General features: G+C 37.8%; 1 protein-coding gene across 1 annotated transcript; it reads right to left on the bottom strand.

Annotated features, from left to right (window-relative positions):
* LOC111341607 (TBC1 domain family member 16) lies at window positions 1-25,015 on the bottom strand. The gene is made up of 5 exons (XM_022948594.2): window positions 24,161-25,015; window positions 23,334-23,482; window positions 7,145-7,279; window positions 3,658-3,844; window positions 1-1,323 (listed from the first exon to the last, which is right to left on the bottom strand). Exons 1-5 carry the CDS (start codon window positions 24,857-24,859, stop codon window positions 832-834), a joined length of 1,662 nt encoding a protein of 553 aa, XP_022804329.2. The 5' UTR covers window positions 24,860-25,015; the 3' UTR covers window positions 1-831.
* Between the last annotated feature and the right edge of the window lie 164 nt (window positions 25,016-25,179).

Below are 25,179 nucleotides of genomic sequence, written 5' to 3'. Positions count from 1 at the left end.
TGATAAAAATTGGCAGGAGCCGCCCTTTAATTTATAGTTTGGATAAAGCACTTGATTGAATCATATTGAATCCCTAGCAGCCAATCATATTGAATCCCTAGCAGAAAAAAGAAAAACTTAACCTCTGGAGGTAGCAGCACATCTGTTTACTGTTTAAGTCTTTCGTAATTTTTTAAACAAACACACCGCACTAAATTACACATTAAATAGGCTTCCTGGACTTTTCCCTTCAAGGCAACAGCACTGTAAGGACTGATAAATGCTTCTAAAGTAAGGCATTGTATGAAAATTCTGACCACGATCTATTGATAGACACATTGATGGTTAGGGGAATTTTCCTTCAATGAGTGATCCCAGGTAATAGCTAATTTCTCATAGGGTCCCCCTGTCCAAGAGAACAACCATCCCCAGATTCTTGTATTTATTCATATATTTTTTTTCTACTTCACTCAAGTCTCCAAGATCATGGCCTAACGCACTAAGTATACTTTTTAATTCGAAGTATCTTACTGCTGTCCATTTAGATACACATTTGAATTTTGAGTAAAACTTTTCTTTCCTCTTCTCTTTGAAAACACTTGCCTGTGTTTGGATGTAAAAGAAAATGCTGACAAAGCACCAAATAGATTTTCACACGGTAAACAATATATTCTTTAAAACTACGATTTGGAATTTAAATTGTTTCCAAATAATTTCAAGGCTGTGTTCACGAAAGCAAATGAAATAGCCGCCACATTAGTCTAGCAAGTCAGTCCATTGAGATTTGACCTAATCTCCTCCGAAAACATTTTCTTTTGCTCCACACGTTGCATTATTTTGCCAGCAACTCTCTCATTTACAAAGTTTTGATTCTTCATGTAAATAAACACAACTATTCAGACAGCTACACTCAATCTCCGGCAAAGGAGCACTGTCCCAGATTCCTGGTCCTGACAAAAGTCTACGCAATGAACAAGGAATTCCAGGTAACTGGCGAAATTTTAGTAAAGACTGACGTGCCATGCGTAAAACCCTTGATCCATCCATCCTCATGGATAGATCCGTAAAAAATTGCAACATATCATCTGCTGACATATTCTGGTCAACAACAGGGCCTCCATATTCCTGAACCACGGCGACACACAAGAAAATATGGAAGTACTTGGTTTGATAATGAGACCAACAAGCTTCCCACATTTTCAAAACTTCTTCATTGAAGAATTCTCGTTTAAAGGAGAGAAGAAGCCAGCGGTGACAAAATAACATGTCCATAGCATCGTCTTGTAGTAAACAGTGTGCATAAAATCGAGGAAGTAGGAGACGTAACAGCTCCCGCAAGTAACACTAAAAAGAAGAGAAAGAAGATTAAAGAGACCTTCTCTTGTTTAGTCATCTAATTTGTCACTCCTAATTCTTACTTTAACGATTAATAATAGTTCATCAGCCACCTCGTAAGTTGCCTGTGCGTAGACGTCTCCCATTTCCTTTGTTGCACGCGTGCAACAAAGGAAATAGGACACGTCTGCAAGCAGGCAACCTCTTAATAGAGTCCTTCATATTTTCTCAAAAAGAGCCTTTAGCAAACTAGCTTCAGTATCATAACCTACTTTTTTTCTTTATAGAAACTCTTTAAAGTTTGAATGCAGGATATAACTGTGGTTTTCACTCAACGCACTGTCCAAAATACGCTGCTGAAATGAACACAATTCCTGTGCTCGACCACAGAGCTATAGAGAACACTTCATGGTGAGCTACAGTGTAGGCAACTAGGTTCATATGTTACACGCCTCCTGCAATCTAAAAAATGTTAATGTGCAAATAGTATGAGAGGGATGGTAAGTGGTAATGGTAATGAAATAAAGAGGTTTATCAAACCTAAGCCCATTCTGGGCTGTCGAAAATCTGTATTGTACTGAAATTAATGGCCGTGCTACTCTTTATCTCCTTTCCCATGTTAGAAAATACAGATGCGTCAACCAAACACTACATTTTGGTTTTGTTTGTTTGCTTTTTTTGTTTTTGTTTTCTTAACGCGTTGATAGTTGCCTATTTTTGTTTTTCACGTTTGTGGTTAATGTTTGCTTATTCTTCAAACTGATTTGCTGACTGACTTCCATATTTTTGCAAAACCAGTGACCATCTTACGAAAATGCCCCTTCAACTAATGCCATAACCCTTTTAACGACTGTATAAGACAATGAGAGCATTCTGGGTCTTTTTTCTTAACATGAAACTTCTCAATACAAAACGTTTCAACTAAATACATATTCATAACGATGCCCTAAAACTATGGGTACTTTCCTCCCTAAGCTCTATCTTCAGCACTATTGTTTCTGAAGTTTTCGAAAGATTAAACCAGGGAAAAGTGATCTGTTCTGTAAATCCCCATACACATGTCCCTTGCAATATGCATATTCCTCAAATATGTTGGCTATTGCCATTTTTCTTTCCCTACCCCCTTTCCTTTGACCCCACTATGACCTCACTTTAAACTGTAAAAGAAAGACAAACTGGGGGACCTCCTTTACAATTGATTTGTTTTAAATTCCATTTGAGAACTATGCTTTTCTTTGTTTAGAAAGTGAAGTGTTAAAAACGACATACTACAAAGTATCAATTTTCATGTATGGCAAACAGTATAAAATAGATTGTGTTCAGCTGTATCTCACAACTAACAGAAACTGTACGCAAGCTTGATATAGGAAAACATTGCTCTGATGTGGGAATACACATATCACTGAGGCTTGAAGCTGAAGTCACAAGAGTATCTGCTGGATGCCCCAGTTTGTGTTTTGTACACAAAAACTATGCACTCAATTCTGACTTTCCAATTTCAAGCCAATTTCATATCTCTTCATTCTATATGTGATAGACTTCCATCATCACTTTTATCATCACTGTATATTACAATTTATTAACTGGATCATTGGATAATGCAATTCAAGACTTTTTATTGGCTTAGCCATTATGGTATATGAGCCAATATACCATAATCAATATCTTGGGGGCGTTTTTTTTTTTTTTAATAAACAATTATTCCACTCACGCTTGTTGGATATGAGATGATTATAGCCAACTCGGCGCTACGCCCCTCGTTGGCTATCTATCATCTCATATCTAACGTGCGCTTGTGGAATAATTGTTAAGTAATGTGAGGAGCATGTAAGTAGGTCAGAAGTAGGTAATGGCAAAAGCCATTCTACCCGATTTCTTGCAAAAAATCCAGTTATATGGTGCAAATGAAGCTATGTTGTTATAAAGGTGATTATGAGATAGATGAAAAAACTAAGCATGTCTGATTGGCTGAAAACAAGTGCATTTTGATTTAACATGAGTGCAAAGTTGCAAGACAAGTACTAAGTTGTAACATGAGTGCTTTGCAGTTTGGTGTACTTTGTCAGAGTCTTGCAGGAGGTGCAATTTCTGTACTGTTTTAAAGCTAAGTGTTCTAGCCCAATGCTCAAAATAGCCAAAATGTGGTAGACCTAGTTTCTCATGACTTCACAGAAGTAAACACCTTCTAAGTGCTCTGGAGGTCAACTCATTAAGGCATTCCAATGCATAATTTGCCTTGAGTAATCTAAATTCCATTGAAACTTGCACAGAATTAAAAATGATTGGGATGTTGATGTTTCTCAGATGACATATTTGAAATTATGTAGGAGTTATTCTACTCACCAGTTGGCTGTCCATAATATCATCCTTAGGTGATGTCACAAACACACTCCTTTCCATCAAACCAACAAAGCACCAGAATGCATCAACCTCATCTTGAACCACAGCTAGCACAGTTGCTAGTAGGTCGGACATACCTTGATTATATCCGACCCGAGGATTATGTGTTGCATAATTTAAGAGTATGTTCCTGTAGTAGAGATAAATGACATCAAAATAGACTCAATTCATATTGGACCAATCTCAATACGGGTGACTTTCAGATACAAGTACAACATACTGACTATAGTGCTTCTGCTTACTTAACATACTAAAATTAGGTAATACTACATGTGGGAAGCTAACTGAAGAATAATTTGAAATTACGAAAATACAAGAACTTCACTAGCCAGTGTTAATACTGAGCTCTTATGCTTCACAAAGGTCAAGCTTTCGAGAGAAAACACCAAATTCTCAACCAACTGTTGTAGGTTTAGCTAGGCATCACGGTCATGGACTATAGCTTTAGAAATAGTATATATCTACATCCTTTAGATGGAAGAAACTTGAAAACTTACCATGAGGGAAAAACAAAAAGACATAAAAAGCATTATGGTATCTCTAAAATAGCAGCACAAAGTTTTCATTTAAATAGAAGGGTGTATGATAAGAGGGCTACTTTTCATGCACCTCACCCCAAAAGTTCAATGTGGCAGGGTAACATCAATTTTTTCATGAATTTGAATACACGAAAATCATATATGTGTACTGCAGTTTCATGAAATGCATGCAAGTGATCCTTGCAGTAATAAACCCTACTTGTGTAGAAGGATTGCTTTCATACATCAGTTTTTTTTTTCCATCAACTTTTTTTGGGACACATGAGACTGACTTTGCTAAAACATAGGCATGCTACGCATGCAGGAATTATTTTTTTGGATACGTAGGTTGAAATAGGATACTACACAACAGATGCTGGTGTCTGAATTGTTGCCAAAATAAACTGCATTGGTACGCTTCCTGCAATCCTCTCCACAGCCCTAATTTGAACTTGTCACGCAACGAGCTCTCTCTCTCTCTCTCTCCAACATTCATTGCATGACGAGACCAAACAACGACCTGCTCGTAGGTTAAAATTGTGCTTATTGCCGTTTCTTCGTCAGAGAGAAAGTCCTAGTTATTATTCTGACCATTAAGGGCCAGAATCACAAATACCGTTTGGTTTTTCCTGCGCAAGAAAATGCGCAATAGCCCGCAGTTTTTAAGTAGCGTAAAGTAATGTGGTGGACATATCCAGGGAATGAGGTTGAGTTTTGGCATTGAGTGTCAGTCAGATTTGAAGTACTGGCCGCGCATCAATGATAAGCTTGTTACAGTTTATACTCATCTTTCGAGTGAACTTAAATATATTTATTTAAAGTATAAACCAAGTACTGTGAATCACTACTATTATTAAAGTACTGATAAAAACAACCACCCTTGGGAACAGTAAAAGTTTTGGCCCATTGTTTAAATTCAATTAATTAATACAATCATCTTTCATGTGTAAACATTGGCGATTGAATCCATACATAAATTAATATTGCAGACAAAACAATTATACTTTTCTGACCAAAAAAACTTGTGGAAGTCACTGCCACATACTTTTAATTTCAATCAGTCAAAAAACTTTGAGGTCTATAAAATACCTTCTGTGATATATCGTTCCGAGGCAAAAAAAACTTCAAAGGTTTGTTATTAGATGTAAGCAAGAGAAATCCTTGTAAACAAAGTCACTGCGTTCAACTGCAAATTTTTAATGAATGATCCTGCCTTTCCTCTGGCAACTTTAGTATTTCCAAATTGTCATGGTTGGCATCAACTTGTTCCGAAGTCTTAGTCCCCACAACCCTCCATGTTAAAAACACAGCGATTTTGCTAAAATAGCAAACCAATTCAATTCAATCCGCTGATCCACAACTCCCGCCCAAATATAGGCGCCGCGTAGCTTTTTGTTCAGTAACAGATGGTTGCCTCAAAATACTCTTCCATATAATTTTGCAGTGGAAAGCTCTATTTTATCTCCATTTTCCGGTCTCCATTCTTCGAACAAGTGAAAGTAGATTGAACCAAGAGAAAGTATCATTCTTCAAAGGATAATAAGGTGGGCAACTTGATTGGTTGTTGTCTATCTGGACTTTGCCCTGTGTATGCAAAATACGTGATAAAATGCAGGTTGTTTACAGGAAATTGACACGCAATGGGGTAAAGTCCAGGTTAGCTATAAGCGAATTTTATCGGTAGAAAACGTCTAAGCACGTGAGAGTTGCGTGGAAAATTAACCGACCATACCATTCTGTCCCTTGTGAAATCGTTTTCACTGAGGTAGATTTATGTCATAAAATTTACATTGTTTACTGGAAAACGGCATTTCATCTAAGAAAGTCTAATCCACACTGGCGAGTAAAAAGTAACACGCAATTGTAATGGGAAAGTATCGTTTAAACAATATTTACTTCATGGAGAACTTTTAGAAGCAAAGAAACGGATATGTAACATGGCAGTCAATGCAGAAAGTGAATGTAACTTGGTGGTCGTTTCAATCGCTGCTAAAAGAGCAACCATATGGAAAAAAAAAAGATTATCAATCAAGTATGATTTATGCAAATGTCCTGCGTAAGTTTTACCAGAGTCAGCAAAACTAGCCCTTCCAAAACAACACGCTATAGCGCTAAATTCGTGTTAGGCCTCCAGCTGATGTGTGTGCGTCGTAAGTGAAGGAGCGTTACACAAAACATGCTCGTTTTAACTCGCTAATCGGTAGAAAAAGTTCCCTGACGACTTTTCAAATCCAGACAGATCATAGCGATAAAATCCTCATGAAGGACATGAGCCATTACATTGAATAGATGATCTTACAACTCTTGTAGATGCCATCTTACCTTCAAATTCAAAATTGGAATCGCTGTTTAACTCATACATAGCAATGAAATATCCTGAAGTTGCTCCTATCAACAACTGAAGTAATATTTTGATTCAAAATTTTTCTCATGTTCCACTCAGTCTCTTTCAGAAGGAATAAGCATAGTTGCACAACTATCACAACTCCACCACCTTCCCAACATGACTGATACTCTCTCTGACTCAAATGTGTATTCGCTGAAATTTGAAGACCTGTCAAACCACATATTAGCAAGAATGCTCTGATTGGTGCGACATTGAAAAATACTAAAATCTGATTGGTTTGTGATACAACAAAAAATTGGGCTAATCACACTGCGTTGAGATACACACAAAAAAAGATGCCCCAATCAAACTCCTTAGAGATACACCAAATTGCGCTGATCAGGTTACACTACACCACAATACACCAATCTATACGCTAACATATAGTTTTTTTTTTAAATAACTCAAAAAGAGGGACTACTGGTAGTCTATAATGATCATCATTCTATTATCGACTCTAGGATACCAACCTGTGCCAAAAATAATGTAAGTACATCATAATTATTTAGATAGATGTTTGTAATACCTCATAATGATAACATTTGGATTATCATTGCCAGCAAAGTATGGATGTGATCTATCTGTGCGGATGACATCTTTGTCAACAATACATTCCACAGCCTTCCAGAATTTGTACTTTTCATCTTGGTTCCTCTCTTGTCTATAATAAAAAAATCATAGCCACTTCTTATTTAAGGTACTTGCAAAAAATAAGACAGTGGACCCTGTATCAAGTGGATCCCATAACCTGGAAAAACAGGACCCTAAGGCAAAGTCCCAATGGCGCTGAGCGGATGTGACGTCAGGATTTTTCAACCCCTGCAGTGATTAGGACAAACAAACAGCTTCTCGAGTGAAGGAATATGGACGACGATCCGCTTATATCTAGTTCAAACACATCAAAAGCTAGAATTTTAACTGAAAACGACAGTGTTCCTGGCTTGAAGTTCAAGCAAGACCTAGAGAACTATATGGTATCACAATTGAAGCGTTGGCTTAAGTGTTGAGGTTTAAGATTAAGCGGTAAACAAACAGACCTTGTCGCACGTATTCGCGATTGCCTCAAATCGGGCAACTTTTATGTCCTTGATTCTAGCACAGACAATGGGAAATGGCTGGAAGCAAAGATTTTGAAAGAGAAGAAAGTCGATCAAAGGCATTATAATGATCTGGCGGTTCCAGTAATTCCGAAAACTGGATGGAGAGCGTTCCCATCACAAGATATCCCGTCACTTTTCAACTATGGACATGTGTATCACTATGCTTTGGAATCGCTGCCATTTGTTGAGGATAATACTGCAGATGAAGATAACAACAAAATTCTTGACACTGGAGTAGGACACATGACAGACAAACCATGTACCGTAGGCAGAAAGTATGTTGATTCTGGGTTTGTTCACGATTTAAATGACAACAAAACTGACGAGCACTACTTCGTGAGAGCCCATGTTTGGCCATCGATGCAGGGTGACCTGCCTCACAATGTGAACGTTGTATTATCCGGAAAAAGTTTTATTTATTTATTTTATTTATTTACAAGATTTGCTGACAGGCAGGGACACCGCAACAGCTTTACGCCAATCACTGCGGGCCCAGTAACCCATCCATCCCACCCCAGGGGAGGAAATCCAAATAAATAGATAACTGCTCCAAAGTGGAGCAGTTATCCATGCTTCTTGTTCTTCATTTAAAACATCCGAACTTCGTCGATGTAGCCACGTTGTAGCAGTCTTACATTAGTCGACCATGTAAACAAACACGGGTCAAAAATGATAATGCCTTGCACAAGTCAAGAATGTACTTGGAATAATGGAAAAAAAACGTAAAAAATCCACAAAAATCATGTGATGCCATATAACCAACTAAACAAAAGCAAGGCAAACTACAGGTCATCAACTTTGATCCTCGACCCGAGGAGTATCAAAAAGTTACAAGCAAGAACATCAACAAGTTAGTAGTTAATTTGCAAGCCGTATCAGTCAACCAAATGTGTCAATGTGGGAAACTCAGTTGTTTGTTACCTACGATGACTACCACTTTGATCCATCAAATCTGCCTCTATTAGAAAGTTGAAGCTCTTTTTGCGAACATCACGCTGACCAGTCTTATGGAAATCGACGGAACAAAAAAGCTAAGTAATTCAGAAAAATGGAGGTCAGAACGGTGGTTTCGTCTCACAGCCTCAAAATGTTTAGAAGCATACAAAGTTGGCAAAAGTGTCATTGAAAATTCTAACAATGCTGCATGATCATCGAAGAAGTTTATCACCTCTCATATATGGAATCTCAACAATCAAAATCTTCAAACTGCATGGATCACCTACGGGTTACAAACTGAATTATTAGCCATAAATAAGTACGATATGCAAACAAGCCTTTCTGTTTCACTGACAGGACTTTGGGTTAATCCAAAGTTCTCATTCATTGGCTGCAGTCCTGATGGGTTAGTGGGTAACAATGGTCTTCTTGAAATTAAATCTTCAAAAATATTTCATGACCACACTATTGAGAATGTAATCAATAACAAACAAAGAATATTAGTCTCCAAAGACATTCTGAAGAGACAATGTTTGTTATACAAGATAACAAATGTAATTTGAAAAAATCGCATAGTTACTACTATCAGATTCAATGCCAATTGCTAGTCACAGAAAGACAATTTTGTGACTTTGTTCTGTAAGCCAAAGATGGTCCGATATCAGTTGAAAGAATTTATCAAGATGAGCAATTAATCAATAATATATTGCTAAAGCTTTCTGCATTGTGGAAAAGAGTCATAGCACCAGAAATCATTGAGATGCACGTCCCAAGAAATCTGGACCCATTTGTAATGTCAAGATCTTTTTTAACAGATGCATCACCTGACTCTCAAGATAGTAGCTTTGAAAGCCACACTGATGATCATGATGTCTCTGATGATTGTGAAAGTGATAGTGCTGGTGTTTCCCTGGGTAACAGTGACAGTTAACCCTTCGCTCCGACAAAGAGCTAATGCTCGCAACGTCAGCTTTTGTAATCGTTACGGTGGTCAATTTACCAATTCAACTTTGTTGATATATCCAAATTATAACAGTGACAGTGTTTGTAACCCAGAAGGTTTTAATAGAGATGAAATTGATGTAGCTGTTACCCTTACCACTTGGGCTTCTTCATATCTTTCTACTGATGATAACTTATTATCACATTGTAATTTAAGAGTTATTCCTTGGAATGAAACAACAAGTTATGGGGTAAACTTAGTTAACACCTGTCCCATTGATAATTGGCTGATGATATTCCAATCATTGCCAAGGTCAGGTAGAATGCCTCTGGAAGATTTACCTCAAGCTGGGGACCTAATCAACTTTGCACTGACATTGATTGAAAATGACAAGTTTGCAGATGCAAAGATTTTGTTTGCGCAGCATCTGGTTGTAGCGAACGGAGTCACTGATTGTTATGGTAATGAAGCTGATTATTTTATTAGAACTTTACTGCCATTTCTGGCGACAGAGATGATGTCACCATGTAACCAAGCAACCTCCCCCTCAATGAGAGACATTTACAACTCACACAGTATTTCACTTGGTTGTAACAATAGTAATGCTTTGTTCAGTAGCAGTCTAAGTGAATGGCTCCATTCCAGGACCACTCAATGTCAGAGAAAGTTCCAACACAAGCCCTCTTCAACTGTACTATGCCACTCTGATGTCACATTAAACTGTGATGGGACGAGATCAGTATCGTGGCATTGTGCTGGAATAAGATCAATTTCTCTGTGCACATTTTCCTGTTTCAAGAACTTTGTTATCTTCTCTGTTGATTTGTTAAGTAGAAGATGCAACTTGAAAATTAGTGATTTACCAGCTACAATTTTCTTGAATAGCAAGCATCTATGTCTTCACAGTGCAACACTTTGGAATGGCAATCATTACATTTGTATTTTCAATCACGTCAACGCATGCTTTTTATATGGTGGTTTAAAGGAATACCATGAAAGGAATTCTGGTCTGTCTGTATTCAAGGATCAGCCTCAAGGCTTCTCTCTTAGCCATGTACTTTATTTACATTGTTTAAACTTTGTTCACTTACATTCTCAGGTCAATACATTTCATTTGAAGTAATACTTCTATTTGGTCAAGAACAGCCCAATATATCTAAAACAGTTTTGAACTTTTAACATAATGAATATTGTTTTTATTTTTCTGGAGTACAGATTTGGTGTAAATAATTGAAAACATTTTCAGATTACAGCTTAATTATATGTCATTAACTTTTTTAACTTACAATTAATAATTTCGTTAATCAGTGCGTTGGAAAGTAGTAGAGGCTACAGCAAAGTAAACTCAAGCAGGAAATAGGGAAATTAGTAGTAAGTGAGGTGAAATCTGTGAAAAATCGCCATTAGTTCAAAAGAATTTTCAAGTTTGACTGTATGGTTATTCAAACAACAACAAACATATGGAACATATGTGTGAACTGCGGTTATGAGACGTATATGAGCACGATCCTTCGCAGTAAAGCACTATTTCAGCAATAGTGAAAATCAGACCTGAAAAAAATTTCAGGCCTGTACGGGATTCGAACCACTGACCTCTGCGATACTAGTGCAGCGCTCTACCAATTGAGCTAACAAGCCAACTGGGAGCAGGCCATCAAATTAATTCGACATAAACCCGTAGATGATAAATCAAACAACAACAAACATATGAAACATATGTGTGAACTGCGGTTATGAGACGTATATGAAAAAAATTTCAGGCCTGTACGGGATTCGAACCACTGACCTCTGCGATACTAGTGCAGCGCTCTACCAATTGAGCTAACAAGCCAACTGGGAGCAGGCCATCAAATTAATATACGTCTCATAACCGCAGTTCACACATATGTTTCATATGTTTGTTGTTGTTTGATTTATCATCTACGGGTTTATGTCGAATTAATTTGATGGCCTGCTCCCATTTGGCTTGTTAGCTCAATTGGTAGAGCGCTGCACTAGTATCGCAGAGGTCAGTGGTTTGAATCCCGTACAGGCCTGAAATTTTTTTTTTTTTTCAGGTCTGATTTTCACTATTGCTCAAATAGTGCTTTACTGCGAAGGATCGTGCTCATATATGTATGGTTATTGTTTGAGTTTATATCTCTGTTTCCCTACTAATGAGTAATGGTTAGTTTTCTCTTCATATAACGTATTCTATACATAAGCTGGATAAATGTTGTGAATATGTCTCTTATAGAAGTTTCCCTAATTGGCTTTTCAGGAGTACTCAATAAAATAGACAGTGTTTTGATGGTAAAACCCCTTTTAAGTCATAGCAAGCAGATGAAGAGTATTTCTTCTGGAGACCACTTACTAGCTGATTTCCAAGAGTCAGTTTGTGTGGCTGTTGGTTCTCTTGACGAATGTTTTTTGCCACTATAACTCCAATAAGTAAGCTTATCCAGTGGACAAACATCATTTACAAAATTGACGAGCACCTTAAATTGACCGCTCAAAAGACCAGTCAAATGTTTCATAGTGTTTGAGTCATTTATAGCAATTTCATATGAAATGTACAGTACTGACCATAGTGACATGATGAATAACATTACTTGAGAGCTTGGTCTTTTAACTCGTTTGTTGTTAAAAGTCTCTCGATCTTTGAATTCAACTCTGCACTCGACACAGTTTGTGTGCTCTTGTCCTTTGTTGGTAATTCCTCTTCTCTAAAATAATTTAAATTGGCATCACTTTCGAATAAATGATCAGTTGTTTCTCCTACAGAGTCGATTTTGAGTTGTTTTCTTACCTTCTTCACTTCTGGTTCGTATGGTCGCTATTTTGGCGCCTTTCACTTAACTCGCGACTGAAGGTCAATTTCTTTCTTGGACAAATTCACCTTTAAAGGGTCAGGAAAATTATTGGTCCGTCCTTTCCCACCTGGCCAGTGTACTGCACAAAATAATGTATGTATTATAATTAATATTTTCCACAGTGAAATTTTCCCTTGAGCACGCATTGACCCATCATTGACAATGCTCTAATCCAAGCTTCGGCTTCAGGAAAGGTATGAATTTTTTCTGCCCATTTTCTATCATTTCTTTCAGAGAATCTGGTAAGCTTTCAGGATACCTTGAGTCATTGTTACATTTCCAAAACAACAATGCCTAGTTGCGACCATTTCTTCTTTAAAAGCAAATATCAGAGCAAAATCAGGTTCTCGATAGTCGTCACGTTCCAAACTTTCTCCTAGTGTTTGTCCTAAATTGGCAGGGGGTCATAATGTCACAAATCTATTTTTAGACTGTCCGCACAGCACTATTACATGCTATTTGTCACTCTATTTGGGAGTTGACAAAAAAGTATTGTTGTGCAAGTTGCTCACAATGTAGACCAGAGCTTTTAAATGACTGAAGTAGTCATTCTATGAACCATCATGAATATGAAGTTGAACGTCACATGCTTACTCTGCCACTACCTTCAATTTTATTCAATACTCACCTGCTGACATCCAAAAGCCTGTCTCAAAAAATTAGATACTGAGTTATGCATTGGTATTTCTTGATCACAATACCAAGGTTATGATTTTCTGCGTACACCAATTGTCCAACACATATCACCCAGAAACATACAATATGACTCAATAGATGATCACACACTAAAGTATTGCATGTCCAAGAGCTGGGGTTTGTCAGAGCAGGAGACCAGCCAATCAGAGTTTACAGCCTAAACGGCACAACAACATATCGATTTATAAACTGTGGTTTGGCTTCCTTGTAAAACGGAGTGTAGGTTGCTGTTTATAATCTTTCCAACACAGGACAGCTGTCTTTGCATGGTGTCAGCTGATCAGTTATCCTTGAGTGGCAGGATAATCTGAACTGTTGCACTTGCTTGAACATCCCGAACTTGCTGTTGGTCTTGCAACTTGATGAAACTAGTTAAGGTGGAATGAATAACCTTTTCCCAGTACTTCACTTTCCAGATCCCTTTCAAGTTGTCAAATTCTTTAGTAAATAGATCTGGTGGGATGAAATATGTATCTCTCGGTAACTTTTAAACAAATGGGCTTGTAGTGACCGTACAGCAGCAGTTTTTTTTTTATATCTCAGTCACATTTTGGACACCAAACAACGCAATATGCTCCAATTATGAACGTCGAAGTTAAAAAAAACTCTCTGATTCATAAAAGCATGAGAGTGACTATTGAAAGTTCCAGATTTGACACTGGACAAAGCTTTGAAAATTGAAACGATGCAGAATCAGTTCAAGCAAATGCCATGGGGAAAAAGAGAGAAAGCTTTCCTGGGAAGAAAATTAATTTGAAGAACAGAAATCAGAGTGGCGACTTGCAAGTTCTGGGGTAGGCATGAATGAGATAGGATGAAATGTACTGCCTGAATTCATTTTGTGCTAGAAATTACAGCTAAAGAGCATTTGGAGCCCCTCTGAGATATCAAAATGAGGCTGACCAAGAGCAACTTTTTAATGCCTGGCCTCTTTCACTTTCTCATTTTTGTGGCTGCTTGTAATATGACATATCTGCAACTCTTCCTCTAAGTTTTGATTTGTAAGTATTGAAGAAAAACATTAAGGGAGGGGTTGAAATGTGCCATCCAATTTCCTCGGTTTTAGGTGTTTTAAGATCCCTGAAAAATACCTTAAGTTAAAAAGTTTGTAGCACTGTTTGTACGTAGAGTTAGAACAATTCTTTAGTTTCTAAAACAAAATCTGATACAGGAAGAAAATTCAAAGCTAGGCAAAAAATGCTCTCACACCACCTAGTAGAATATGATAAGGTTCCTGAACATTTAAGATGTAGCCTCTCTAATAGCAGTCCGAGCTCTTAACCCAATTACAGAAAAAAAAAAAAATCAATAATGTACACAGAATTTATGCAAAGACCCATGGCAGTTATAACTTGTTATTGATGAGCAAAATTTAATTTGCCTTACAAGTTGCAAAGCACAAAATAAGGACTTGCAGCTTTTTATCTTGCTTTTTTAAAATATGGAGGAACAAGTGCTAGTCTAAGAGAAAGTGCATAGTCTGTGAGGCTTGAAAATTGAGATGATTCAATTACAATATCAGCTCTCAACATTTTGCAAAATGTTACCCTGGTATCAGCTCAATCTCTCATTCTGATTTGCTAGTTTTCAAATCAGGGAAAAGGGGATATGCTCAACACATTGATATAAAATTAATTGGAGAAATACTGGATATAACAAAATCCATGTCAACACCCTAACCAACCTGGTGATTTAAAGCATTAAAAATTGGGGATTTTGTGAATGTAAAAATGAAAATTAATCAAATAACTAGGAGATATCACAAAGTGCATTTGAGGTCCAAGAGAACTCCATTAAAAATGGAGTAGGAAACACAGAGACACACAGATTCAGAGGGAGATTATAGACAAGACAGAAAGAAGAATGCAAAAAAATGGTATTGAGAAAAAAAGGGAAAAGATGGGAACATATATAGGGAATAAGACTGGTTGGAAAGATGAATTTCTAAAGGAGGAAGACAGGGGGCTTACACCTCTTGATTAGCCATCTACAATGTCGTTCTTTTTGCGACACTTCTAAAGAGGTTACTCGTTGGTCTTTTTTTATGGCAGATGTTTTAAAATTAGATATACTGAACAATAGAGTAGTCGCACTTTTCACTGCATTTTTCACTGGGCGAAAATTGAAAATGTTTATCTTTTAATAAAAAAAATTCTTCTTCAGGAGTAAAATATCAAGCTTGAAATGCATAGTACGTTTTTCATGAATAAACTGTACATGGTTGTGTGACGCATGATTTATTCAGGTAGTCACTAAACAATGTTTCTTTATGACCTCCTAACAGTAGGAGGTCATACATACATACATACATACATACATACATACATGTCTGTCTGTCTGTCTGTCTGTCTGTCTGTCTGTCTGTATGTATGTATGTATGTATGTAGACTATTACACGGTTCAAAATTGTGCCTGTATCAGGCGTGTTTGCGAATAAAGATTTTGATTTTGCAACTAAAATTTCTCCATTGGTAGCGATTTTGCAACCATTTTACAACCTAGCTTATAAATAAATTATATTTAACAGCCTTATGTCTTACTTGTTACTGGTTGCTGTAGATTTACCCAAAAAATCTTGCAAAATTCAGGTTAAAATTAATGTTGTGTGACTTTTATTGTTGATTTCTTGCTGAGAAATGTTTGGCGGGTGCACTTTTTCAGAAACTACATTGTGCAACACTCATGAAATTTATAGAAAATCTTTGTTTGGGTTGATTACTTTTGCGACTAAAATGTTTCAACTTGCAACTATATTTTAGGAAGTACTTGCAAATTTCGATCGAGAATTTTTTTAATTTCGAGCCCTGTATTGGTACTGTAAGATAATTTTGAGCTACAACAGATGCTAGATATCCAAGCAAGTACTGTTTTCAAATCCCTCACAAACCAGTCTGCCCACTACAACATACCAAACACACTATATAGTGGTAGTAAGCCACAGTTGTCTTCGAGAGGGTTCAAGGAATTTGCAGCAGCCTGGCAATTTGATGAACAAATGTCATCACCAAACTGTTCCCAGTCCCAGAGGAAGATAGAAAATGCCATCAAGTCAGCCAAGAAATTACTCACCAAGGGAAAGGCAAGTGGTCAAGGTCCATACCTGGCAATTCGTGAATGGTGTAAAACCATTCACGATGTACCCCATCTCTTGGGGTATCTCTGCCCATGCTTCCTTGATCCACCTGAGGACAAGATTTCTGCTTGGCGCTTTCTTCTTCCCAGCTGGGGTAAACTCAAATGGCGCCAATATCATCCATGCCAAGTAATTTTGGCACACATTATCTTTGAATGGCTTGTTTAGGCACTTATCCAAGGGCTGTACAACCAGGTTAGGCCTCCAGGGATAACTGCGACGTCAATGTTTCGCTGCTTCAGGTCATCTTTTACAGAATCGGTCAAGTGAGCTCGCAATGAGTCCCACACCAAAAGGGAACGCTCAGCACGCAGCAAACTCTGTCGAATCCATTCTCGGATGCCCTTTTCATCCATCCACCCTTTCTTATGGAAGGCAACACCAAGAGGATGTGGCACAACCAGATCTCTCGGTGTATGGACACCTTTGAAAGATGACTTTCGGGGGCACCTTTGCTCCATCAGCAGCAACAGCAAGAACGACAGTGAAGCTCTGCTTTTCCGCTCTGCAAGATTTTACTGGCACTGTTTGGCTCCCACTGAATTCCAGTGTTCGGTTCTATGGCAGCTCAAAATGTATGGGTGTCTCATCCATGTTGTAGATGCGGGCTAAAGGGTAGTCGGCACATTTTCTTGCTGCAATGACGAAGCAATGAAACTGCACAATGTTCTCTTTGAGGTCGGCGGGCAATCACCAGGCCAGAGTTGTTTTTGTTCATAGGCTGACCAAGTGGCGACAATTCCATTTCTCGTACCACCCACGGGAAGCTTTGAAAGAAGGATCATCAGAGAGCTCTTTAGCTTTAAGGCGAAGCCTCAATCCTCTCACAGCAATACCTATGAAAAATAAAATAACAATCTTATTTTGATGTGAGATAACCGTAGATTCGTGACTGCAGCACTCTTTTCGTGACATGTTATGAAATTGTCATGACAACAAATTATTTCTGACCAATCAAAGTCTGTTTCCCACGCACTGAAAGAAGATCTCATTCAACTCTTCAAAAACTCTTAAAATTTCAGATAAAAAAAGTACATACTAACCTTGTTGTCTTTGCTGTGAAAACCACTCCATCACTTGCTGGTCTAGTTCAGGATATTTCGGAGTGAAACGGCCCATTGTCACACATTTTGCAGACATCTTCAGCTCATCAGAAAGAATACCATATTTATCTGTGTATAAGTCGGCCCCCCATTTTCAAGGTCAAAAATCAGATTTTTCATAATTTCTAGTAAAGAAAAATTCAGACTGATAGAAATTTCCCAAATGGCTGATCTCTTATTTCTGACAAATGTATTGAAAACACAGTGAATTAAAAAAAAAAAAAAACTGCAGAGCAAAATGTAACCATGTGCTGTGAAGTTTAGTAGCACTTGTTTACATCACCACGATTCATGATTTAAGCATAATCTATATGAGCACTTCAATTTACTGGAGAAGTAATTTACCATATTAAATCGCTTTGAAAATGATATCTTCATGCATTTAAATAACCTTTTGAAAGGAGATTTAGGAGACCAAAGGAACACCAAAGAGCTTCGAAGGATCACTTGATGAATAGACTGCCATTTTGGAAACTACACACTAACATAATTGGTCCACATGCGTAACAAACAAGACCACGCGAGAAAACAGCATTTGCCAGGTCACTAAGCTACTGTAATCGTTCAATGAAAACGGGAATTCAGCACCAAAAACAGCAGCGGAGCTGTAAGGAAAAACGTCTGCTCTATAGATCAGAAGATACAATAGAATACAAAACTGACGAAACTCGAACACAATTAGAACTGGTTTTGTGAACTCAGTTTTCTAATAAATGGACTTCAGGCGATTGTTATGCTTATTTCTTGGATTACTTGGGTCAGGTCTTTGTCTATGATCCGTGTATAAGTCGAGGGTAATTTTTTGGGCTGATTTTTTGGTCATAAAGGGTTAACTTGTACACAGATAAATACGGTAGTCGCCTGGTCTCTTCTCCAACATCGTACCATGGACTTGCTTAGTCCATGTTCTTGAGCGATTTCCGAGTTGTTTTCTACCGCTTCAGCTTCCGCAATAGGAATGGCATGCTTTAGGCATGATGATAAAACGTAACAGCGACAAAAGGGATACTCACTGGATTGATACTTTGAAATGTTTAACTGAGATTATTGTTGTGATTGATCTGTTGTCGCGTGGTATCTATACACGTTGTTGGATCAATTGATATTCATATCTCTTCACTGGTTTTCTTTTTCTCTTTTGTGTTTATTGTAATTCATTGGGTTTTGTGTTTAGTGAGTCAATTTCTTATGTTTTCCGTGAGGTTCGCTTGCTCAAATGGCCAGTTACAATCAGTAATTTTGCTCTCGGCTTACAGCCGAGGGTTTTACTTTTTTGGGGGGCAGCTTGAGTCTAGTGGAAAGATCCTGACTTTCAGGGTCTCGGCTTATAGGTGAAGAAATACGGTACTTCCAGTAAATCTTTTACGTGACCACCGACCTTAGGATCCAACAGATTACTATTGAAGTCTCCAATGCAGATGACATCATTTGAAAAAGTTGCAACAACTTCTAATAACCTGCTCAGTTCTAATTTCCATACAGATCTTAGAAAAGATGGAGGCCTGTAAATTGCCATAACAGTGAGCTAGGATTTTCCTACCTTCACTTTCAGTATGATGTGTTCAGTCGTGAAGTTTGACATGTCAATGCCATTTTGATCTCCAAGCTCTTTTGTCACGGTGAAACACAGATCACTTCGTATGAATATCATAAGCCTACCGCCATAAATATTTCTATCCGATCGGCACATACAAAAGCCCTAAATGGCAAACTGGCTGTCAGGATATGTTTTATCCAGCTTAGTTGCAGAGATGGCCAAAATGTCGAACCTCCCACGCATAAGCCAGCTGTTGATCTCAGGGAGTTCAAAGCCGGCTATGCTGTTGGCATTGATATGACCGATCTTAACATTTCTCCAATACATTTTAACTTAAGTGTCAAAACTCGTCCTACTGTTCTTGTGGTCTTGGTTCTCACTCGGAGTCTGGTTGGTGTCACTGCAAGAACTGTAGCTGGTATCAATTTCACTAATGTCACCAAAAGGTAGTTGTTTTTTCTCGTCCAAGCCGGGAGGACATATCCAACTAGTGGTTTCAGAAGCCTGTAATCGCTTGTACTCTCTAGGTGAGATTCCACCGCACTTGATAATTATTCATTCGTTGAGAGCAGGAGCTACAACACACTGGCCTGTGATTTTTAGCCACCACTTTTCTACAAATGGTGCAACTTACCGGTCCTGGATTAGGACTAATGTTTCCACTTAGACAAAGCAGTTCAAAATTGAAGCTTGCAACGCTGTTGCTGAAGTAGTGAAATATAATCTAAACTTGGTGTACCTCGTATGACACCTATTTACAAGATGGTGGCGATTTGCAGCAATGGATGACATCAGAAACATACACACTGGTCTCGTTTGCTCAGTTTCTGAATCTGATAATACATTAAGATCACTGTATTCCCTTCCAAGAAGGCCAGGACCAAGTAGAAGACAGCAAAACAATTGCAAGTTAGAGTAGAAATAAGACCGTTTCAACAGAGCCATAACATCCACGTGTTTGCACCATGCCAATACTCTTACGGGTATTTTCCTTTCTTCTCATTTGCCATTGTACTGTACATGTTGTGGTTCAAATTTTACCTTTGGTTTGAATTTTTTAAACCAGTTAAAGTTTTTCAAACTCGTTTGAAATTTTTAAACCACTTCTGTTATCAACTGTCTGAAAAAGGGCCTTCCTTTCTTGGGGTGTGGTTGAAAGATAGGGGCTTGGCTTTTTGGGGGGTTCTTAAAAAGAATTTGTGCTTATAAGAAAATTACGTTATTCAGTTTTTTTTTTAAAGTTCAACAACCACCCCTCCCTCCTTATACTGTCATTCCCTTCCTGAATCTACTTTTTCCAAACCCCTCTTATTACCTTTCATCTCACCCCCCATAATATCTAACTATACCTTTTTTCCCTTTCTTTATATCTCTTAGTACTCACCACGATTTGAACTCCCAACCTTTGGATTTGCAGTAGTCTTCTTTACCCACTTGACCACGCAAGCAATCATTGCAATTTCATTCTTATTCCTTTCTCTTATTATTACCCAGTCGTCTCACGCTCCTCTCCATCAAAATCATAATTTATTCATATTGCAAATATTAAACAAATCTGCACATGCCCATTTCTAGCAAGTGAAGCATGGAGGCCTTGGACGAAATTGCCAATTGTGTTTCTAAAGAAATATTTGAAGCCAAAATTAAAGGCTTAAAAGAGTCTTTAAAGACAAACAAATCATCAGTAAATGTGTTTGTCGAAGAAGAGTTCTATCATCGAGTGAAGAATTATCTCAAAGTAGTAACAGAACAAGAGCTTGACATTGCACCTTCGATCAAAACACCAGAGCTTTCAAAGGCAGAAATCAACACCATCAATTGAAAAAAGTGAAAATATGCAAATGAGAAGTTATTAACCTCAGAAGGGAAAGAAGTTGCACATAAAGGAATGCTCTTTGATATACTTTCTAAATGCCACAATAGAATTGCTCACAGAGGACGACAAAAACTGAGAAATGGATTGCTGAGAATTAATCCGAAGTAACGCAGAAAGTTGTGAATACTTTGTTTCTCTTTGCTGTTTTCATGCAGAGCAAAAACCCATAACCACCACAGTGAAACCCATGGTAAGTCCTCTTCAGGCTGAAACATTCCTTTCCTTGATAGAAGTTGATCTTATGTATTCTAGAAATTGCCCATGTGAATGTGAACCAAAGCACAAGTGGACTATAAATATTATTGATCACCACACAAAGTTTGTTCATGTTCACCCCATCCATAACAAACTTACTGATGAAGTACTGAATGAAGTTCAAAAGTAGTGTTTAACTTATGGCTACCCCCAAAAAATTTAACAGATAATGGAGGTGAATTTGAAAACAATAAAATGAAAGCATTTTGTAGCACTAATCCAACTTCTCCATGGAGCAGCCAGGACTCTGACAACTCAAGGGCTAGTGAAACGGTCAAATCGTACATTCAAAGAAAACAAGAGGAGCTTGATAATGAGCACATGTGGTCTCAAAATTTCCAAATGGGGCAAGTAAACAATGCAAGCATCCTACATCATGAACATTACTTTTCATCATGCTATCAACATGACACCATATGAAGCAGTGTTTCAAATGAAGGCCAAAAGGGAACTATTAGACCATGATCTTAAAGAGGGCCCAGGAAAGCAGAAAAGAAAACAAATTCAAGAAGCACAGGAAAGCTACAATACCAAAATGATAAAAAATTCTGAAGTAAATCCAAGAAAGAAAGTGTACAAAGTTCAGGACATGGTTTCAATTAAAATAGATAGAGTGGACAAGAAATCTCCTTTCCACCCAAATTTACTTCTGGGAAAAGTGTTTGAAATTGAAAATAATTATGTGAAAGTGGTGACACCTTTTGGTCCAATTAAAGGGTTCATTGCCCCTTCCAAACTTTTCCCATGAACAGCAACAAATGTAAAACTTGATTATGAAAAAGAAATTTCTTTCACTGGTGCATGCAAATTGGCCCAAAATGCTCAATAATAACTTCAATGTTTTCTTTACTTTGTTAGTTAAATGGTAGATGAATTGTAAATATTCTATTTTGTTGTGCTGCAAGTAAAAATTAATATTATTTTACAGGAGTGCCAAAAAATAAGTATTTAATGTTGTCACCAAAGCCAAGTATTTCTCATTTGATTAAGGGCTTGCATGAAATCGTACCCTAACCATAACCCAAACCATTCAAACAAAGCACTTAACCCCAGTAACAAAACTGGGTGCCAAATGCTACCCTAACCTTACACCAAAGCTAACCATGCATTTGAAATAAATGCTTAACCCTAATCACTAAAATGAATAAAATGTGAGTTTATTTTACTCCGTATTTTACAATGAGAGGTACAAATAAATAAGAACGAGTTAAGTGTTAAAAATTACTAACCAGTTTGAAAAATTTAAACTGGTTTAAAAAAATTAAAACCAAAGATTAAATTTGAACCACAACATAAAATTATTTTTCATTATACATACATGCACACTTTATTCACATACACACTTTATTTAGAGAGGGTGGCACGGAATAGTTGGAGTAACTAATAAACTTGTGGCCCTCTATTCCCACCCATCCCACCCCAGGGGAGGACATCCACCACACAGTAATCTCGTGCATGGGAAATTAACATCTCCCACCCCTAACCCTGCAGGAGACGGGGCCTACAGTTTATTCATCCTTATCCAAGAAGACTAGAATATCTATCCCTTTCTTGATATTATAGAAAGGTAGCGAATTCTCCTCCGTTATTTTAGGACCATGAGGATTGGTCCAGCCAGGGCTTGAACCCTCGACCTCCCACACGTCACAATCTGGCACTTTAACCAACTGAGCTAACTGGGAGGTGGTATTCCTGTATAATTATTATACTGTTATACTGTATAATTATTATATTGTGAGCTAAAAAAAGTATCACTATGGGTACATTCGCTGTCCTGTAACTTTGTATAGCTTGTAGCTCTAAAAATATGTTCTGCTGAGTTTACCTGGTGTCTCAAACATTGAGGATCACCACAGACCTCAGTTTTCAATTTTGTTTGCAATAATTGGACAGAAATAAAGTAAAAGAGGTTCAATTTTTTACTGAAAGCCCAAGGCTGTCTTTCAGCAGCACCAGTAAATATTTAGACTTACTGACAGAGTAATTTCATTCAATGTTGCAATGTCAACTTAAACTTTTAGGCCAATTAGATGCCAGAAAAGTGAGATGACAGAGCTAGGATAAATACAACATATTTCTTGGCAGCAAACATATAGGAAGATCATGATACATCACTTTCATTTTGCTACTCTCATTTTTGCAAGACAACATTATATTGTTATTAATATTATATAATGTACATCTGGGTGTGTGAGTAGCATAGCTACAATGCTGTCATTTATATTCCTGTTTGTAATATGTTAGTTTGACATAAATCTTTCATATTTTTGCAATATATTCCTACCTAGAGACTTGGATATTTAAGTATTCTCTTTCTCTGTCTTTCTGTAGATCTTGTCTTTGTTGGATTGATGAACCAAAAGGAAAATAATGTAAGAGGAATTTCCAGGCTTCTCTTCTTACCTCAGGACTCAGTCCACCAAAAAATGTGGCCTATTAAATGTTAAAGTGAAACAATGTTTACCAATCATTCACCAAGAGAAAATGTCAATTGGATTATTTGTCAATGACCACTGTTCCCAGGGAGACTGATCGTTATGGCAAAACCCAAGAGCTGAACATCAGAGAAATTGACCCATGTCTTAACCTTATATTGTGGTTCAGTCTGAAATGCTGTATTCACTATCTGAAAACATTTTGAACTAGCACATGTTTGGGGTAAGCCAAATAAATGATGTGATACATCCAATTTCACTGAAAAAACTGCTACAGACTTCCTCAATGTGCTTCAACTAGCAAGTTGCTTGGTTTCTGAGGATGCAATTCTTCAGCTGTAGGACACTTCTTGAGTGCTCTAGCTGCTTCCTATGTGCTTTACACCAGAGCAGAGCACAGCTGGGGTTCTTTCTAGCCTAATTCAGACATTGCAAATGCACCGTCATTAGAACTGATTTCTCAAAAAGTATTAATCAGAGTCTGTAGAGGAAACATTCAGAGTGCTCAGCATCTCAGCCAAATTAGGCATTGATAATTTAACCCGTTAGGTTATAGACAGGCTATTGTATTGTGGTCAACGAAAGCAGAGAGATTCTTTTAATTTTTCAGCCCTCCCACGATCATAACTATATTTCTAGTCTAGACAACGTTAATTCAAATGGCGATGCAGCTTACCTTACGAAAATTCACCACGTCTTCCATTCGACCACGATCATCAAATAATTTTTTCCATGTTAGAACGGTCATCGGGTCAAATCTACCTTCTTCCGGATGGAAGTGTTTTGTAAGATTTCTTTTCGAAACAACGGTAAAACTTTTCTTTCGAAGATCCCCTTCATCAAGAGGATTTACATCCTCTGCAAACCACAGCTGCAAAACCTGAGTGATGCGATCAAGTCCACCATGATGAAAGTGAAATACCTTGTAGTGGTTTTCATAGTTCCCGATCACTAATTGGCCACGCGTGTCATCTTCCTGTATATTAAATAACCTAACACTTTTCATTTCGTTGAGATCTACACTGAACTTCTCTGTGCTTCTAGAAAGTTTGGAAAGTTGTAGTTTCTCCGTCTCCCGATCGTGTAACTGACGATCAGCTATTTTCAGCTGTTCATCACAAAAGTAAGTATTCGGTGTCCATGTAACCAACAAACGAACGAGTCCACTTCGATGAGTGATGGATTTCAAAGTAAAGTATCCTGGCGAATGAGAGTCATCTAAAGAAGAAGAATGGACGCAAACATTGTTTTTACAGAACAAAACTTCCTCGCTTTCGCTGGGATCATCTTCACCGTCCACGTGAAAGGAATTGGGACTCAAGGAATCGAACACCGCGGAGCCTTCTACGGCAAACTTGATAAGATGACTCAGCATCTCAACTGGCAGCTACCAAAAACGAGCCAAAGGTAATTTACTATGCAAAATCAGCTTCCTCACTGTTTGTCGAAAATATGCGCCCTGCGGCCGATCATCAGCTAAGGTTTCAGGTTAGTTTTGTAACGATGACGTCACTTCTCCTCCCAATAATCGCAAAAGGTTCTGGGTACAAGTGTGTACAACATAAAGGGTCGCGATATTCCCACGAAGACCTCACGCAGTACGATTTTATCGTGTCAGCGGTCATCCCAGTTTAGTAATGGGAGCTCAAGCAACCACGACGACGAACGGAGGACGACGACCGCAAGTAGCAAGAA

This window comes from Stylophora pistillata, chromosome 10, assembly GCF_964205215.1.
Source record: "Stylophora pistillata chromosome 10, jaStyPist1.2, whole genome shotgun sequence".
Classification (NCBI taxonomy): domain Eukaryota; kingdom Metazoa; phylum Cnidaria; class Anthozoa; order Scleractinia; family Pocilloporidae; genus Stylophora; species Stylophora pistillata.
This window is presented reverse-complemented; position numbering and strand designations above follow the sequence as displayed.

Excerpts from the sequence above, each read along its gene's own strand:
- LOC111341607 (XM_022948594.2), bottom strand. The coding sequence starts at position 24,859 with ATGCTGAGTCATCTTATCAAGTTTGCCGTAGAAGGCTCCGCGGTGTTC. Across the intron at positions 23,483-24,160 it reads ACGTGGTGAATTTTCGTAAG|GCCACATTTTTTGGTGGACT; the intron begins GTAAGCTGCATC and ends AACATTTAATAG. Across the intron at positions 1,324-3,657 it reads ATATTATGGACAGCCAACTG|TGTTACTTGCGGGAGCTGTT; the intron begins GTGAGTAGAATA and ends TCTTCTTTTTAG.